Here is a 20160-nt window from a genome sequence, read left to right as displayed (position 1 = left end):
GACACAAAAACAAAAAATTCACAATTTTTAGTCTTATGTGTTAATGGTGCTTATCATATGTTATTCAATATATTTTATTTCTTTAAAATAAACTCAACCAAACTTCTTTCACAACCCATTAATGGGCTATTACTACAATTTGAGATACCCTGCATTAGAGATAGTTTTAGATCCCTGTATCCCCATATTTGTTGTAATATAAATATGGGACAGCTTCAAGCATATGAGTTACCATTTGAACTTATATGGTAACCATGCTAATTTGTAAAAGTAAAATATAGAGAATTTATATAAGACCCACCCCAAGTTTGTGTTTTAAACTTGATTCTCTTCTTCCTTTCTTTAGTTCATTTATTAATTTATTAGGTTTTCTATGACTATTTGTAGAATCTACGTCTTGGGTGGTGTGTTGGTACTGAGCCATCAGTAAGAATTAACCTAGAAGGTAACACCCACACACAGGAAATCAATGTGAGTCAATGCCCTGTATAGCTATCCTTATCTCAACCAGCAAAACCCCTTGTTCCTTCCTATTATTGCTTATACTCTCTCTACAACAAAATTAGAGATAAGGGCAAAATAGTTTCTGCTGGGTATTGAGGGGGGGAGCGGGAGGGGGTGGAGTGGGTGGTAAGGGAGGGGGTGGGGGCAGGGGGGAGAAATAAACCAAGCCTTGTAAAAAAAAAATAAATGAAAGAAAGACTTAAAAAAAAAAAAAAAAAAAGAAAAAACAGGTATGCATCCTGATGGCAGTTTGGGAATAAGTAGAGTTAATCTGAAAGCATACAGGAAGATATTTTCAAATTATGATAAATTCTGTGAATAAGATTATAACATTGCATATAATAGGGAGACTTAAGTTGATATGGAGTGTTAGAAATTCTTCTAATGGAGGTGAGACTTGAAAGATGAACCACACATAACCAGGCACAGAGCACTCTGCTTTGCCAGCTTCTAAGGCTAGAAGTGCCATGGACTACTGGAAATCCTCAAGATAAGACTGAAAAGATAAACAGGGCCAGAGCAGATAAGTTCCTATACACATGGAAAGGAGATGAACAGTTTTTAGAGGTTGGATAATATTGTAAAACTCACACTTAAAGAAACAACTCCAGTGTGGAGAATGGAGTAGAGAGGTTCAAGATTATAGAGGGAACAATGAACATAGTGCAATGGTCTGGATAAGAGGTGATGGAGAATGGAATATGGTGGCTTTTGGTAGCTATCTCCTTTCTTACTAAGCACACTTTGCAAAGATTTTCATATGTGCTGAGACCAGATTTGTTAATTTTAGAGCTGTCAACTAAGAAATAAATAAGCCATGATATGACATACTAAAAAAAAGTTATAGAAATATAACAGCCTGTGTGATAAATTGTTGAGGTACAAGAAGCTCTTTCATTTTTATCTTAAAAATCAGATGTTCTAGCTATTACCAAATTGTTATGTCTGCTTACTTTTTATTGAGTATAATGCTGGAGCATAAAATACTTATCTTCTTTCCCTCAGAAAATGAAGAATCTGGGGTAGAAGAATTCAGATGACTTTTAACAGCCAAACTTGTCTTCACAGTTAAATAAATCTATATTTATAGTGGCCGAGGCAATCACGTTGCTTCTTGCCTTGCCCTCTTCTTTCTTTGATTAATAATTCTCTGCATGTTTGAACACTGTTGTTAACTTACCATAGCTGGCACCTTTATCAGTTTGTTCTTCGAATAAAAATAGCTTATCCCAAATGTCAACAAAAATGCTTGCTCATTCAGGCTGAATTTAGTACAACCACTACCCTCTTTGCCCCCTTAGAGTTTAGTGCAGTAATAGGAGAGCTTACATTGGTCAACAGCAGAGTAAATAGAACCTGCTCCATATGCGAACTTAGTCTAAGTGGGTTGTCTTCATTGTCATCTAGTTATGATTATGCTTATCACTCTCTTTCTCCTTCTTTTGGTACCCAGTCCTCATCCTCGCCATCCCTACTCCATCTGTAACTCAGCCCAAAAAAGCCTTGCTTACATCCCATGAACAACTGATGAATATAATTTGTATTGGTGAAGTTGGAAGGATGAGGAACCAAACTGCCTCGACTCAGCCACTTTCCTGGTACCCACTAACCCTTAGCAGGGGGGCTATTAGCATGGCTCAGTGGTAGAGCACCACTCTAGCAAGTGCAAGGCCCTGAGTTCAGCCCCCTCCGTACTGCCAAAAAATAAAATAAAAAAGGAAGAAATAAATGTATAGTAGAGATGGCTAGCTAGTCATTACATCAAGAATATAATTTCCTAAAAGACATTACCCAGCATATATGTCTCAGATTTTACAAAGCACTTCCTGTATTTCTCTCTGAATTCTCCAAGTGCTTAATTTCTGACATCTGTGTGAATCAGTCTTCAGTAGTAATCAAAATTTTGTTTATGGAACCACTGAACATGAGGGACTGTTAGTCTTCATTGAAATGTAGGCTCCCTCAGAGTAATGCTTCACTGAATTTCTACTTCTTTGTTTGTAACTCCCTCCTTCTCCTGTAGTACAGTGATAATTATAAAGAAGAAAATGTACTAAGCAAGATTGTCACAGTTACTTCCTAAGCAAGGAATTTATCACGGGGAATTGTTGTGAATCCTTGGTACTGCTTGCAGGCACTTCATTCTTTAATTCAAATAAAACTTCCAAATGCGATCCCAGTGACATTATATAGGAAACCCGTGTCAAACAGTGTTGATTCAGAGAGTTTTATTATGACTAGAAATCATGCCTGTGCATTGGGTAAAACAAAACAAATCAGCACAGTAGGAATGCATATTTCCTGGAGACCGCACATAGCAGAGGGCAACTCTGCTCTATTTCATTTCCTCTTCTGATCCCTCAGCCCCACACTCCTTCAGTGGAAAGCCCATGTCTGATCATACAGCCTGCTTAAAACCCATCAGTGACTCCCCAATGTTATAAGTAAACTCCTGTCATGGAACTGGCCTCTGTCTTCTCCAGACACTAGTCTCCCCATCGTACCTATTGTTCCAGCAAATCCAGACTTTCCCCTCCCACTGCAATTGTGCTCCATGTCTGTGCTTCTACACACACTACTTTTGTCTTTCAAATTTCACTTTCACATCTGGAGAACCTTTGTCTGTATTCTGTTCTTTGGCCTCTACAAGTCATTTAAACTTCACTGTGCCTTAATATCCTCCTGTGACAATGGGAGTATGACAGTAGACTGTGGGGCCACCTGGAAAATGCTTCAGAACCTGCTCTACTGAAGTCACCCCACAGAAATAGCAGGAAATTTGACCTTTAATTTTCAGTTACTATTATCACAATCCTTCAGATTTTAGCTCAGGACTCAATATTGGTGAGATACTTTCTTACCTCCCTATCCCAAAGTCTGAATGAATTATTTCTTTGTAACCTTCACTTCTTTATTGTCTCTTAATATCTTTTTTATTATTAATGTTTGACTTGATTTGTTACAATATTGGCGGACAGTGAAGTTACAAGAAAAATTGGAATACAAGTGGTTCAAGAGAGCCTCCTAACTGCTATTTTATGGACTTCTTGCAACAGTGGGGTAAGGACATGAACAATAAATGGATAAGTGGGGTGTTCCTTATTTCCTGGGCTTTATTGTAATGTAAGCCCACAGAGAGTGCTTACTATGTGTCAAACCCAATCATAAATACACATATCAATTTATTCTTCACTGTGATCAAATATGGTAGATATTATAATTATTATTATTCCATTTTACATATGAGGAACTGAGAACCCAAGGTCTGAGAGCTTGTGAGAGACCACTTTCTCCCACAGACCAAGCTCTTAGCTCAAGAATTCTGTGTTCTGGTTGCCAAGGTCTCCTTTGTCTCTGGGATGCTAACATGTAAGTGTAGCTGACTTTTACTTCTCAATGTTTTCCAGGTATTCCTTCCAAGATGAAGAAGACATGTTCATGGTGGTAGACCTCCTACTCGGTGGGGACCTGCGTTATCACCTACAGCAGAATGTTCGTTTCCAGGAAGACACAGTGAAGCTTTTCATCTGTGAGCTGGCCATGGCCCTGGACTACCTGCAGAGTCAGCGCATCATTCACAGGTCAGTCAAGTCCAAGGAGAGAGCTTTGAACTAAGTGCACAGGAGGGAATCCTTAACCTCCCGCATTTAACAGATCCTTGTCAAACATGGCATTTAATGCTCACTTAATTCTTTTCACAGTCCTCTGAGGTAGCTTGATTGTCCCCATTTAATAGACCAAACAAACAATTGAACATATGCAACTAAATTTGCCCTAGGTCACAGTAAATGACAAGACACAAATCAGTGACCCTTGGTACTTTGTTATAACTAAGCCTAGACAAACAGGAGAAAGGGTGACATGTGAAACAAAATGAATTAAGGGGAGGGGAGGATAAAGGAGAGCGCCAGGAGGGGGTGAATTCAAATATGAATATTTGATACATTGTAGGAACTTTTTGTAAATGCCACAATGTTCCCCTACCCAGCACAATAATAATAATAAAAAAAAGAAATGGAAATGGAAGAAGCATATAGGGAAAAATAGCTGGGAAGGGAAGAATGAAATTTCTTTGGGAAAAAAACTTGAGTCTTTGTATCATTTCCCTGTCATGCTGCCTTCTCAATGGAATCCCTAATGTGTGTGCTGCAACTAGAACACATGTCTCCTGCACTTGGAGCATTTGTAGTTAGAAGTAACAAAAGAAGCTATAAACATATATGACCAATAGAGAAAACAGAAATGCATTTGTAAAGAAATGAGTAGTTTTAATGATGGTTTCATATATACTAACTTGTTTGATCTCTAAAGCAACTTATGATAAATTATCAGAGCAGATATAGCTAGACCAGTATTAAATATGAGAAATTCATGGTTTATAGACAGTAAGTTATTACTGAATTTATTTATAAATATTGTGATATTTATAACAATATTTAAAATATCAAATATATTTATATTTGATTGTAACCACTATCAAAGCAGCTACTATTTATGGAGGCTTACTTTGTGCTTACTTTGTACTGCTAGGTTCTTTTTATACATTGTGTTATTAAATCCTTAAGTTTCAACAGAATCCACATTTCATTACAATGTTCCCATTACACAGATGAAGATACTGTAGCTCAAAGATTTGCCAAAGGTAAAGAGCTAAGGAGTGGCATTGCCACAATTTAAACCTAGATCTCTCTGACTCCTAGGTCAGAGCTATAGTATACCAACTTGCATTAATTACATATATGAAATATAGGCATCTATTACATATCACTAAATAAAAATAAGCATTTATAATTCTGCCACTGTCAACTCTAATATTTGAAGAATTCACTGAGATTTAAAGTATAATTACAGCTCATTTAATAAAAATTTGGCTAAATAAAATATTTGACCACTATGGGTTGACATTTACCTGAATTAGTACAGAGCTTGTAGATGAAGATGTAGCCTCACAATTTATAGTTTGTCTATGCAGGCACCATGAACCAATCATCCAATCTTTTTATCCCCCATCGCTTTGACCCAGTAAACTTAAGTGGGTATTTAATTTTCCATCTTTGGAGAGTCTGTTTGTATTGGAAATGTGCTCTTCAGGCAACAGTTAAGTGGAAAGTAGACCAATGAATCATGCAGGATCTTGGAAATGAATTTACACACCTGGTGTTTTGTCAATAACTAGAAACCCTGTTTTCAAGCATTCTTTCTCCTGCCCTGGCTTTCTGGTCTTCCCCAGCTTTCTCTGAGGAGAAGCTCTCATATCTGTAGTCTGTGGAGTCCCCTCAAAACCTTCACACTCATTCATTCTCCCCTAGACTACTGACATTATAGACATCAGATAGAAGACAGTTGCTATGAGAAGCCAACATGGCCTAAGAGCACCTTCTAACTCTCCTTTCTGTGTTTGAATTTATGCCTTCTTTGTTTTAGGCTTCATTTTCTCTGTTGTCACAAATCACTATGCTCTGAACATTCTTGCCTTGTGCTTAGAAATTATTCAAAGAGGAATTCAGAAGAGAATACCCTAAAACTGTACAATTTCTTATCCTCAAGGAGCTTACCAATATAAAATATTGCGTATCTCTCTTCTCCCCCATTCCACAGGGCCCCTATCATCTTGTTGCCACTTACATCAGAAATCAACAATTAATTTCCTATTCCTTGTATTTTAAATACCCAAAAATATTACTTAGAATCCCTTTTCACAGAGTATCAAAGGGCTAAAATGTCTCCACAGATGGCACATGAATGGAAGGCAAGTGCAGTGGCATTCTGAATGCTGTGTTCAATTGAAGTGACATACTTACGGTGTTAGAAAACGATTCATGTGTATTTCTATGGCCTATGGACCACATCTCACCTCCCATGAGTTGTATTTTGGGAGATTTTAAAGCATCTTGTAGCTCTCCTGAGGAGTTCTGACATTTTTGGTGTGCAATTAACTTAATTCATTTGTTTCCACTAGTAAATCATGAACTCTGTGAGGCAGGGCCATGTGTGTTGTTCTTTCCATTGCATTGCCAATGTGTGCCAAATTATGAAGGAATGGGTGTTGGCTGAGTCTCATGAATGATGTATCTAGGAGCCTAGGATCACAAAGAATAAGAACAAAATTAAAATACGAGGCATTCCATCCACCGTGGTCTTTGCATAGGGTATTACTTATCACTCAAACCAAAGTACTCCTGAAAGCTAAAAAGAGTGCTATTAATAGTAATTCTCAGAAGACAATCAAAAACTCAGAAATGTGGGAAATTTAGGACATACATTAACATTATGAAGGATTTTCATGACAGTAGACCAAATGGACTTTTTAATTATGACAGGGCACTGATAACTTGGAATTTCTACCTTCAAGACACCAGATATCAGTTTGATGTGACAGCAATTTGAAAAGGCTCAAATGGCTTAAAAAACCATGGACTTGGTAAAATAAGCTACATTTCTCTGTTGAAGAACCTTAAATGATAATAATGGTGGCAATTCTGATACTGGGGCTCCTGAGGTGGAGTTAAGAGTAGGAAGAGCAACACAGAAGAGGTACAGGCTTCTGAGTATTCTGATTCTTTTTATGAGATCTCCTTCTTCACTTATTACTACAAATACTTATGTGTCTTGATGATTAAGCTATTTTCCAGGGTGTTTTAGAATATATAATAAAAACTTTTCAAGGAAAAAATTTAACTTCAATATATATCTTCCTTAAAAAGAATCAATAAAAGCAATGTTCTAATTTGATGGACCTAAGATAACAAAACTTCTTTCATTTAGAACTTTGTATTGTAAAATATATGAATAGAAAAATGGATGAAATATAGTACATTCTCCAGATGAGGAAAAACATCTGGATAAAACTGCAGATATTAAATATGGGAATCCCTAAGTTCAGATTCAAAACTATATTTTGCCTCTGGACATGGTAGAAAATTCATAATTATCCATAAGCAGTCAAAGACTCTATGTGGAGCCCAAGGTAGCAATAGCTATCACTGCCTAGGGGCTCTTTTGGTACCAGGTACTCTAAAAGTATTTGTGAATGATTTCATCCAGTCTTCCCACAACTCCAGGATGTCCATAGTGCTGTCCCATGGTGCAGTCAGTGAAACTCTGGTTAAGAAAAAGTTGGTGACTTGGCCCAGGTTGTATGGTTAAGTTAGTAAGTGAGTCACTGCATTAAGGACATGTGGACCTCATAATCACTCTGCATCCTACCAAAGCTGAGCGTGGCTGGAGCCCTGAGGAGGGCATCAGGAAGGTATGCATGACCACAGGCTTTTTAGCACACACAGTCTGGCTGCATAGACTAAGCTGGTACCATGTAGAACCACGAGATGGGAGAACAGCCTATAACCAGATGCTAAATTGTGTGAGAAAGGCTGAAATATTTCAGAGAAGATGGTTTTGGATAAGAAAACAGCCTCACGGTAGCCCAGTGAGCTTCAAAGGGGTTTTAATAGCTAAAGCAGAAAGGGGAATCGAACTCATGTAAGGGGAGCTGAATGAACGAAAATACCCATTTGTCTCTCTGTGGAAACATAGAATGGATTCTGTTTCAAACTTTTTCTCACATTGCTTGCCCACGAGCAATGTCTGGCTTATTTTTCTAAAGCACCATAGGTCCTGTTTCCTCTGTAAATTCCATGTGGGTCATAAATGAGGATTTGTTTTATTTTATTTGTAATTTAAAAAAAATCTATAGACTTGGAATTTTTGTAGTTTTGTAACTATGTAGAATATTCATCTAGTTTTCACTGATTCAGAATCTCTCTTTTCTATAGTTGTTAAAGGCACAGAGTTGCATAACTTTCATTTTGCATTGTGTGATGAGACAGTTTTTTTGTTAAGAAGTCAAACATTTTTCTAAGCATAGCTTGAAAACTTAATAGATTTGAAAGTGTGTCCAGCTTCTAGTTTACTCACTTTGAATCAGTGAGTGAAGGTTTTAAAATGTGGACTAAGTGATTATTTGTTTCTGTTAAAAATGAGGAAAAAAAAGGCATTGCAATTCGAAGGATTGTGCTGTTTGATTTGATTGTCATGGTCTCTCCAATGAACAATTTAATGGAAACTAATTAATTCAGGCCAAACTGAGTTTGTATACATTCCCTTGTCAGTTGTTAAAGAAGACTCAATTATGAATTTAAGCCACTAAGATGAATTGTATAGGATAATTAATAGTAAGTCATCTTGTATTAAAATACCATCTGAATTGACAGTTGATTGTTTTTCCTTCCTTCTAAGAATTATCCCCCTCTAATGAAGTTATAACTCATTATTTTCTAAATTCCTATAGGAAATGAGATAAAATCTAATTAAGGAATTTGTATAAATAATGGAAGTACAAGAGAGAATTGCAAAATTTTAATCTCCTATTGATAACAAAAATATTGAAGACAGAATAGAAGAAAATGCTTGATATTCAAGAAGAACACAGGATTGTATTTTTATTTATCACTTTTGACTTCTTTGCTATTATCAGAGATGCCTATGACTGGCACCCAGATTCATCTTGAAGCTTGTGAAAGATGGAGATAGGAATTAATCCTGACACATGGACCTGTGACTAAAGCAGCTGCTTATGAGAAGCGCCTATCGTTCTGATAGGAATCAATACCTTGACAGTGAAGAAAAAAAAACCCTTAGGAACAATCCTTCTCTCCTAAACTTTGGTGCAAAGCTATTCAGCACCTGGTTACCAGACAATGTTCTCAAAGCTGAGGTTCCAATGGTGAATAAGAGAAACCCTCTGTTCTAGAGTTGATAATGAAAGTTAGCCAAATGAACACTTCAATCCTCATGATTTTAAATTTTGTGGACTGTATTATAAAGACTATAAGCTGATATATGTCTATCATGAGTTATTCTCTCTCTCACTCTCAGTTACATTTTCACAATGGTCATGGTTTGACTTCTAATTGACATAATATTCTTTATAAAATGCTGTCTGCCTCTCTTAAACTTATGTCTTTATGGGTAGAACTATACCTCACTCATTTTTTAATATTCAGCTTTTAACACAGTACCTAAACCAGATGGTTGCTAGATAAGTCAAAGACTGAACAGATGAATGAAAAGAGTACGCTCGTGTAATTGAGATTAGCAAGTAAAGGTTGCTGTTGATGATGTTTTCTGCAGCAAGTGCTTGATTGTTCCACACATTCCTGTTCTCTGTCCACAGAAGGAGGGGTTTTGTGTTGTCTTAGTTTTGTGTTCTGTGTAACAAATCACTACAACATAGTGACTTAGGTCATATTTATCAGCTCCTGGTTTCTTTAGGTCAGAATTTGGGCACAGTTTAGTTGGATTCCCTGCAAAGCACCCATCTGCCATCCAGGTGTTGGCCACAACTGAGTTCTCTTCCCAAGGCCAGACTGGTGAGTTTAGGCAGGACATTGATAGACCTCATTTCCTCATAGCTGCAGGACTTATGGTAGCTTGTTTTGTCAAGTGAAACAAGGAGAGAAAGACTCTAGAGTGTGTCGACTGGCAAGATAAAGTATGTGTCTTTGAATAATGACATATAATACTATGTAACATAACCAGTAACAGCAGTGATCTCCCATCACGTTGGCCATGTATAGTTGGTTAGAATCAAGCCATAGAATCAGCTCAGAGGTTGTGAATTATGCAAGAACATGAACAAGGAGGTGGATATCATAGGCGTCACCACAAAGTCTGGCTGCCACATTTCTTTTAAAGAAGCATACTTTGCCACTTTCCAACACCAGTTTCCTCTATGACCTTTAATATATCACTGAACTTTCCTGTCAAGGAAAAATGGAAAGAAGGTTTGATCAGGTGATCAGGAATGATTCTTTCATACCTAAGACTGGAATAGTTTCTTCTCAGCCCTGGTAGGGTGTCCTTCAAAGTGAGATCTCATCATTCACTGCTCTCTACTATACATCCACTCCCCTTTGAGAAGGCAGCAAGACTGAAATGAGCTGTTCAAGGAGCACATGACATTGAGGTGTGATAAACAGCTATTACCACATTTGCCAGTAAATGTTTTGTTTGCAATTCAGTTGTGAACCAACATCTTGTCTTTAGTTTATTATACGCAGGAAGGTTCTGAGCTGGATTTTACTTTGGGGTCTGACTTGCATACATTGTAGTATCTTAGCAGTTACATTTTATTTTCTCAAGGTGATAATTCACATGAAGGTGGAAAATCTTTCCACAACTAATTATTGACTGACAGACGATCTTGCCAACACAGTGACACTCTAGTTTTCTGAAGCCTTTGGGAATGAGTCAACTGGTGAGATGTTTTCCTAATTCTTGAAGGTGTTTACTTCTTTCAGGTCACCAATATTTTTAACTATTTAATTTATACTAGAAAGCACAGATGTCATTTTTTCTTCATGACTTAACAAGAATTATCATTTATTGCACATATACCAAAACCAGACATTATGTTAATAAAGTATGCTGCAGCCCCTGCCCGGGTTGATACTGAACAATACTATGAAGAGGTAAGGTAACCAACAATGTACAGTTAGTATGTGGGGAGCCAAATTCAAATGTAAGATCTTTGAATAATATATAATACAGTATAACATTTTTGATGTAGCCAGAGAGTATAACTTAGTGGTAGAGTGCTTGCCTAGCATGTAGGAGGTCCTGACTTCAAACCCCAGAAAGTCCTTCTTTAAATATAGACCTCCTTGGTACTACCTTATGAGAATTACAGACATTCACAAGGTCAGATGAACTATTTAGTGCAATTTACCCAAAACGTGGCTATTTTTGAATAGGGTCTTTACAGAGGTAAGTTAAAGTAGTCATCATGGTGGGCCTATTCCAACATGACTGGTTTCCTTTACAAAGAAGAAACTTGGATACACATACAAAGAACATATTGGGAAGAGCTATGGGGAAATGAGGATCGGAGTGGTGTTTCTATAAGCCAACGACTGCCAGATTGCCAGTGAGCCAGGAGAAGCTAGAGAGGCAAGGTAGAATCCTTCTCTATGGGAGCGTGACCCTGGCTCACACCTTCATTATGGTCTTGTAGCTTTTAGAACTTCTTGGATTTTTCAAGGTACACATAGTTTGTGGGACTTTGTCACAGCTGCCAGAGCAAAATAATACAGTATACTTTTATAGTTTACTCTGTTGCTAAGATTTCAATCTTCCCTTCTCCAAGAGGTGCTGCTCAGAGCACTTTGTCTTTACTTCTGACATGCTGTTTCCAGTATATAATGAGATGGGAGACATGATACCAAAACTTGTTTGTAAAATAACCAAAAAGAATATTCAATAAGTCAGGTCAAGCTTCAGCATATGGTAACCTGTTTCAGGTTTCTCAGGGTCTGTCTTTTCTTGCTCTTATATTTCAGGTTTTGTTAGAAATTTCAGCTATCAGTGGCTTTTTAATACTGTTTCTCTTGTTCAAAGTACTTTGTTTTTCTTTTATATATCTGTAAGGGAGGTTAACTCTTTTCTAATTTGTCAAGGCAGTATCTTCAGCATGAGAAAACTAAAAGTCTCAAAATGATTATAGATGATCTGATTACTGATAGCATGTGTGCTCTGCTAGACTGTGTCTTTCTTCCTTTCAGCATGTTGATAATCACTGTTTACTGCAGTGAAATAATAGATTTTGGTATCGGCCTACCTACCATCTTCAGTGGAGTGGTTAAGAAAATGTCCTTTCTGCTTAATTAAATCTTCTCTTCAGTAGATCACAAACCCTTGCAAATGGTCTCCTTTTCTAACTCCTGTAGCAGAAGGGCCACTTGAGCCTCAGAAACAAAACGGTGGTGTGGTAATGAGGGTATTAAGTTGATGTGTTCTATTCAGCACCTGCTCCCAAGCTGCCGAATAATGAATGAGCAGGAATTACACATTGTGAAAACAGGAGACTCTGCCTTCTTTGTGTTATGCATCAAGCAGTTTCAAAAGGGCTTTGAAACTGTGCTGCTCACACAAGGCCACCCACTTGGGAAAACTCAAAGGCAAAGAACTGTTTGTTTATAGGTTAACCTTTAACTAGTCAGGGCTAGACTTTTAATAATTTCTATAAGGTTAAGAGTTTCATTAATATACCACCTATGACTTGCTCCAAATTAAATTTCACTTAGTTTAGCAAACATTTTAATATAAAGCATAAGCTTCATTCTTTTAAGTTTAGTCATTTAACACTTAAATAGTGTTGATCATTTGTGTATGTGCCAGGCACATAGGTCTGAATAGAGCTTTGAAACACAAAAACATGGTTTTTGTCCTCTTAGAGTTTACACTTTACTTGAAAAGGTAAGACAATGAATAGCAACCCAACATGTAGGAAGCCGTGTTAGTCACATGTCGTGTTTAGTGCTTTATGGAAATAAACGAGGATCTAAAAAGAGAGTACAGGTTTGGGCATGGAAGCTGCTTTTGCACTGTGCTCAAAGGAGAGCTGGCCAAATGGTATTTGGGGCAAGACTGGGGTCCAGCAGCTCTAAGGTACAGTTTGCTATGTCTTGGGCAGAACAGGGGGCTTTGTGGTTGGACCATGTGAGAGAGGAAAGAGTAGGTAACAAAGCCACACAGGTGAGCTGGTGCTCTGTCACCCCACCATGTTCAAGCATACAACTTTGTTTTCTGTTTGTGCTTTAGTGAACGGGCAGAGCCAGCAGGCAAAGGTATATAGTTGAATTTGTTTTCTCTTTAGAGAGGGCAAGAAAGATCCTGCAAGGTGGCTAGTCTGTCTTCTCACCTGCAGACACAGGAAAGGCACCCTTTTTATAAAAGGCTAGATAGCAAATGCTTTAGGCCATGAAGACCGTACAGTGTCCACAACTCATCAACTCTGCAACGCAGCGTGAAAGCAGTCATAGACAGTTTGTGAACAATGATCATGACTCCGAACAACTAGAACTCTGTTACGGACACTGAAACATGGTTTTTAGAGGAGAGTGTAGAATAATGTATATAAAGAGGCCTAGCATGGTTTCTCACCTGTAGTAAAGCCTGTCATCATTATTATATCACATGGTTCAGTGAGAGCTGGAAACACCTGTTTATCATTTAGCATCCTCAGTTTATCACCAGTCTTTCGCTGTCCAGCTCTTCCTACACCAGAAACGTACTAATTATTTGTTCAATGTTTTCTGAAACTTAGTTGAGCAATTACCTTGTGTCAGTTACTATGCTTAGAGCTTTATATGCATCATTTAACTAATTCATCACAATTCTTCGAAGTAGAGTCTTTGATTGCAGATAGGGAGCATTGAGTTTCAGTGATATTACCAATGTGTTTTTTGGTCTCAGAAAACCTATTCCACACTGACTTAAATAGCAAGAGGAACTCATTATCTTATGCAACTAGAAAATCCAGATATATGCCAGACTTGCAGGTTACTTAAATTTAATAACTCAGTAGCATCACCAACTACTTGTCTTCTTCCATTCTCCTCTCTGCTGTCATTTTTCCTCATCTTGTTCCTACTGACCAAGACTCCATACTAACTCCTCTAAGGAATTACATTTCTCCAGAAAATTTCTCTAGGATAGCAAGGAAACTTCCTTCTCAGAAGCTCATGCCATAACTCTTTCTTCTACTTAGAACTCAAATTGAGTCATCAGCCTGACCCTGATGCAGTAACTGGGGCTCTGGAATGAAATAGTTCTCTTGGGCCTAGAGTCAGGGGTGGAGTAGGTTTTCCCAAAGTATATGTATGTGTGTATAACAGAGAGATTTCTGTGCTCAAATGAAAACTGAAATAACTATTAGAGAATAAGATTCATGCCTGTAATCCCAGTACTTGCAGGTGGAAGCAGGAGTATCAAGAGTTTAAGGCCGTTCTAAACTATATAACAAGACCCTGTCTCACAAACTCAAAAAAAAGAATCCAAACAAAAACCAAGGACTGCTTATATAGCTCAGTGGTAGAGTGCTTGTCAACTATGGACAACGCCCTGGGTTCTCTGGGGTGGGGCGGGGGGGAAGAGATCAAGGAATGTATATTAGAAAGGTAAACACATTATACAAAGTTATAACTTGCCCAAGATCAGAGAACTAGTTAGGATGAAGCATTGGGATTTGAACCTGGGTCATTAGACTGCAAAGCCCATACTCTTAACCTGTACTATGTACCGCTTCCCAAATGAACCCAGAAATTCCTGGGTTTGGAAAAGGCATTTGTGGCTGAGACTACTGCCACTGTGAGTCTACATACTAATACACTCTACATACCAAATTTTAGGTTACTTGAATGTATGAGTAAAATATATATTTACATATAATTGTGTCAAAGTAAATATATGTTATATACTTACATATTTACTTACATAATTATAAAAATGTATGAATTTAGATTCATACACAAATAATACAGTGTAGTCTATACAGAGCCCATGCTTAGCCTGCCTGCACTAATCTGGCCATACTATCACAAACAACTGAGGGTTTTTTACTCTTTTTTTGCATGGAAATCATGAATAGGCAAGGAACAGCTACCTTAGCGTTAGCAGTCTTGAGCTCTTAAGTGTCAAGGGATTATAGGCTGTGCTGCTGGCTTTGATAGGCAGAGGCTTAACTCTAGGACTTGGGAAGTAGAGGCTTATGGCTTCAGGCTTTCAAAGCCAGAGATTTTTGGTTCTGGCTCAAGTCCAAGGCTTATTGCTGTGGGCCTTGAGTATCAGCAGATGAGCACACAGCAGCTAGCATTCTGGCTTTTGAGCTTTACATACCAGGGCCCCTGGAACTCTTCCAATGGCTGGGGTTTGCAGTTCTGGGTTTTATTTATTTATTTATTTTCCCCTGGGTCTGGGGTTTGAACTCAGGACTTTGCACTAGCCACACCTCCAGTCCATTTTGCTCTGGTTATTTTGGAGATGGAGTCTCAGGAACTGTTTACCTGGGCTGGCTTTGAACCTCAATCCTCCTGATCTTAGACTCCCAAGTAGCTAGGATTACAGGCATGAGCCACCAGCACCTGGCATCTGTAGTTCTTTTGCTCAGCTTTGCACAGTTGTTTACTTTCCAGTCTCTCCTCTTGGCAGTCCTTTGTAGTCTTCACAATCCGTGCTCTCAGCTGCTGTCTGGAGCTCCTCATCGCTTTAGGCTGCTGAGTGAGCTGAGGACTAACGGCCCCTGGAGTCCTCAGAGGTTCATAGACTTAGCAGTCAATCACCAGCCACACTTCTGGCTTCCCAGGGCTGGAAATCTCAGGGTTTAAACTGCTCGTAGTGTAACTGACTCAGCCAACTCTACCTGTTATAAAGACCATAAGTAAAAATAAAAGACCATTTGGGAAAGACTTTTACTGGGGCCTAGTATTTCAGCATGGGGATGGAGTAAGGCAGTGACCAGCCGGGAAGTCTCCTGGGCTAGCCCAAGAAAGCTGAGAAATAGGCCATTTATATAGACTGAAAAGGTGAGACTGACTCTAATGTGCAGATTCTATTCCACCAATCACAAGCTTCATGTGAGCACAGTCTCCAGTCTATCAACCAGAGGCTTTTTGCTGAATCACCTGGAAGATCATTGCCCCCTGGACACTCCCACCAATAGAAATAGCTGCAAGATGGTCAGAGCCATCCAAAGTGAGTACAGTGGGATCATCTAGAGGTCACTGAAGCTTATCATGCCAGCACAAGCTGTCTGGAACAGTCATGACTGGATCTAGGCCATCTAATGCAGAAGTCATGCCTTTAGCTGCAGCCATACTCACAGTGTTCTTTGCAGCTGGAGTGGAATTTCCCAAGGGCTGTGAAGTGTTCAGAGCAGCCAGGCTGCCATGATGGCAGTCCAGCTAGTTGCCAAAGAAGAGACTGTTTGATTGACAGTGCCCTGCTCAATGCATCAGGACACAGGGGAGAGTCTGACAGCTATTAGTTGAACAGGTCACCCCTAGCAGCTTCAATTATTCAAAGGAAAACATTAAGGAGTATTTACAACAAAGATTTAACATTTTCTTCAAGGAACTTTGTCCAATAATACCAACTTCTGTCAGACTAATGCCCTTAGGAAGGGTTGGCTCCTTCTGTCTGTCTCAGAATTGGTTGTAAAAATGCCGAACTACATTTGTATTACTGTCCTGGATGTGTCAGCTGAAGTGCTAACTTCTGGTCCAGCAGTTATCTTCTATGTACTGTTCCTGTGTCCCTACCAAGCACCCATTAGCCTCATGACTGAGTAGTGCTAGTTATTAAATATTTTGACCATCACTCCTTTTTGCAAGTTCATATACTTATATAGAATATTCCATATGCCCATGGTAATTTAATAACATCTAGCAGTTATGCCATATGGACAATTTGCTCTTATTGGAAATCGTGATCACTAATTCAGTAGCTACTGTGCTCTAGGCACTTTTCTAAGCATTTGACAAGTATTACTGTATCTATTTCTCTCAGAAACCCTATGAGGCTCATTCCCATTTTAAAGGTGAGGAAACTGAGGCACAGGGAAATTTATTAACTTGACAGAGTCAAATACAACCAGGCCAGAATTCAGCCTCATGTCATCTGGTGACAGCTGGTTGGTTCTTTACACATTTCCATACTGTATAGCTGCAGGAGGTGCTGAAATTTGCTTTGCCTTCTTTCTTGGTAAGAACCCCAATTGGGAGTTGTATGCCTAGTCCCAGATGAGAGATCATGCTTGACCTAAGTAATTTGTGAATATTCTTTTCCCATCATCACAGCCTCTTTTAATATTGGTATGAGTCAGTATGACCAATGATGTTCGGGGGATTTTACAATAAGTGACTTCAGAAAAACTTTTGCTTCTCTAATGAAAGGGGAGAAATCCAGTTGGTACTGCACTCGTAAGCTTCCTTAAACCCTGAAGGCATATGTGAGGTCTGGAGCTGTAGCAACCATTCTGAGACCAGGAGAAAACAAGCCAAGTTTCTAGGGTGGCAGAATGGAAAGACAGAATGAAGCTAGGTATTTGAGGATAGCATTGGAGCCACCGTGAGCCTAGGACTGCTTGTTTCTCCCACAGACTGTTCACGAGAAAAATCTTACCGCTTGGTGATGCCTATCAAAGATCACCATAAAAACATGAAGTCCATCTGCTGTCCAACGAAATTGGTTTTGTTGGTATTTGTTCCAAAAGGAAAACTGCATACATGAGAAAGTATAGGGCATCTCAGAAAGTGTTGTGAGAGGCTCAAATAGAATGGGGGCTGTATTAGATTATTTGGGAGAAATGTTGAGACAGAGAACTCATCACTGCTGAAGATATAGCATCACTCTTATTGGTCAGTTTTTTTGTTTGTACAGTGCTCTTGTTATGTGCTCAGACGTGATTCCATGGCTACATGGCTGTCTCTCCCTCTCTTGATCGCTATCACAGAGCAGCCTCTGAATGGGGGTGTTTAACAGGAAAACATAAAGCCCTGCTCATTGCCCAAGAGCAAATCCCAGGTGGTAGTTGTTGAGGCTGCTGGGTATCCTCATGTTCTCTGCTTCAGCCAACAAGGGTCAGGTTTGGCACTTGGTTGCAAACGCCACACACTAATTAATAAAAGACTAGTCACCCCCATACTGCCATTTTGCTCATTTTAGCAATTTATACTACTTCATTCCTCCTCTAGCCTCCTTCTTACCACATCTGCCAAGACAGCTTGCTTTCTGGCATTAATTTTTCACTGCCCTACACACAGCTTCTGTCGTTTCCCTACAATGTCATTGTCCGTGATGTCTGGGCCTTGTCCTCTGTTGACTTTCAGACTTTATGACCACCTCATGTATCCATCTGCAGTTTCACACTATGCCTCCTTCACATAGAGGTGGGGATTGGGTTTATGCAGCTGACGTTCCCATCCTGGGTCTACCCTTCAGTAGCTATGTGACAAAGAAGCTTTCCCAATCTCTCTTAAGCTCAGTTTCATTATCCATAAAATCTAAAGGCCAATAATACTTGCCCCTAGAGGGTTATTTTTTGGGGGCGGGAATAAATGAAATGATACATGTAAACACTTAGCATGATCAGAGCCCATGATTGATAATCAATTTTGGCACTTTATTATAATCTTGTATGCTTTATAGGATAGTAAAGCAAAATGTCTTAGGGTGTGTACTAGTTGTGTATATTCTGTGATTTTGTCTTTTCAGGCATGGGGGGGTTCCTAGAGCTTCTAAAAGCTGATAAATTCATAGTCTGCTCTGGAAAGATGTTCTCTCAGCTTTATGTTCTTTTTAATTCTCTTGATGTCTTGGGAGTTAATTTGCTTCATTTTCAAATGACAAGTTTATTTTTCCTACTGCTAGAGAAGGTACTTTCAATTCTGGAATTGAAAAGGAACAAATTACTTTTCACTTCTAATTGAATACTCCTTTCTATTACCTATTTAAAAAAAAACCCGAAAAACAAAAAGCTCTCTCATGACAGCTTCTCTCTGATTATCAACAGACCACAATTGATCTCGTTCCTTTTTGGTTCCTCCTACTTTGCTGATGCTTTCCCTTCCTCTAACTAGGAGATTTCTTTACTTGAATCCTCCTGAGAGCAGTATGTTCTCTCTGTGGCTGTATGATTTGGCACAAGTCTTTAATGTTTTGTGTCCTTGCTACCTAAGTTGTAATATATATCAATTGTGACTTGTATTTCCCTCTTCATAAATCTGAATCAAAGGAAATAATGGTAGAGAATGATCATTGGCCCTCAATCATAAAGGAAGAAGCTTTCTCAAATAATTATTCCAAAGACGGTGAGGTAGTTAAAAAAAAATCTCAAGTTACTGAGATTGTGGTATACTTGGGTGTCTGTACTATTAGATTCATAACATATAGAGAACAGAATTTTCTCCACAGTAAGAAATTTGGAACTTATTTTTCTTTGATTAAAAAGAGGCATGAGTGTACATGTTAGTCTATTTTTTTTATTACTGCAATAAAATACCTGAAGTCGGGTACTTATAAAGAAAAGAGATTTATTTAGCTTATATTTGTGGAGGCTGGAAGTCCATAGAGCCTAGCACTGGCTATGTAGAGGCTTTCTTGCCTATAACATATGGCAGATGGCATCACAATGGCAGGAATGCATAGGTGATGCAGGAAGCCAGAGTAAGAGGATCAGCAGTTTTTTGGCTTCCTGTTAGGCTCCATCTCTTAACAATCCAGCATCTCTCAACATCACCACACTGGGGACCAAGCATGAAACCTTGAGCAACATGCTCAAACCATGTTCGAGTCATAAAAGTGTGTTCTAGGACAGAGTGCAAAGTCTAAATGGTTTCCAAATCTACAATAGAAAACTATGAAATAAATAACTTACTGTAGGCCAATTGAAGCACACCCCAGGCCTTTGTATGTGAGAACATTCTTCTCTTTCCTTAGGAAAGAGGTAAGATAGAAACGTCTGCTATGTAAATTAAGATTACATCATCTCAACAATCTTTGGTTGCAATCCCAGCTCTGTCAATTACTTCAAAAAAAGATAATGCTGCCTATCAACGCTGCTGCATGCCTACCCCAGCATGGACAATAAGTGCTGCAGCTATAACCATTCTCACCACTCATGGGAGGCAGGGCACTTTCAGAAGTTTTTGATGATTCTCTTCAAACATCCCTTCCTGCATCCATGGCAGGAAGTACTGATCGACCTTGGTATACAGAGGCCCTCCAGATCAACACAGGCAGATGCTACCAGTTAAAAGGACCTATTTGCCACCCTACTTAAAATAGCCGAGCGAGTAATTGCAGGATAAGCATGAAATTTAA

General features: G+C 38.7%; 1 protein-coding gene across 5 annotated transcripts in view; it reads left to right on the top strand.

Annotated features, from left to right (window-relative positions):
• Stk32a (serine/threonine kinase 32A) overlaps positions 1 to 20160 on the top strand; it is a 135653-nt gene that overhangs the window by 58104 nt on the left and 57389 nt on the right. For all 5 annotated transcript variants that reach the window (XM_074076714.1, XM_074076715.1, XM_074076711.1 and 2 more), the window contains one exon: positions 3912 to 4085. In XM_074076714.1, the coding sequence (XP_073932815.1) occupies positions 3912 to 4085 (174 nt within the window). The remainder of the gene's footprint in view (positions 1 to 3911; positions 4086 to 20160) is intronic.

The sequence above is a fragment of the Castor canadensis genome, chromosome 6, assembly GCF_047511655.1.
Source record: "Castor canadensis chromosome 6, mCasCan1.hap1v2, whole genome shotgun sequence".
NCBI lineage: Eukaryota > Metazoa > Chordata > Mammalia > Rodentia > Castoridae > Castor > Castor canadensis.
The sequence above is the reverse complement of the archived record's forward strand: the minus strand, read 5'-3'. Positions and strand labels throughout refer to the sequence as shown.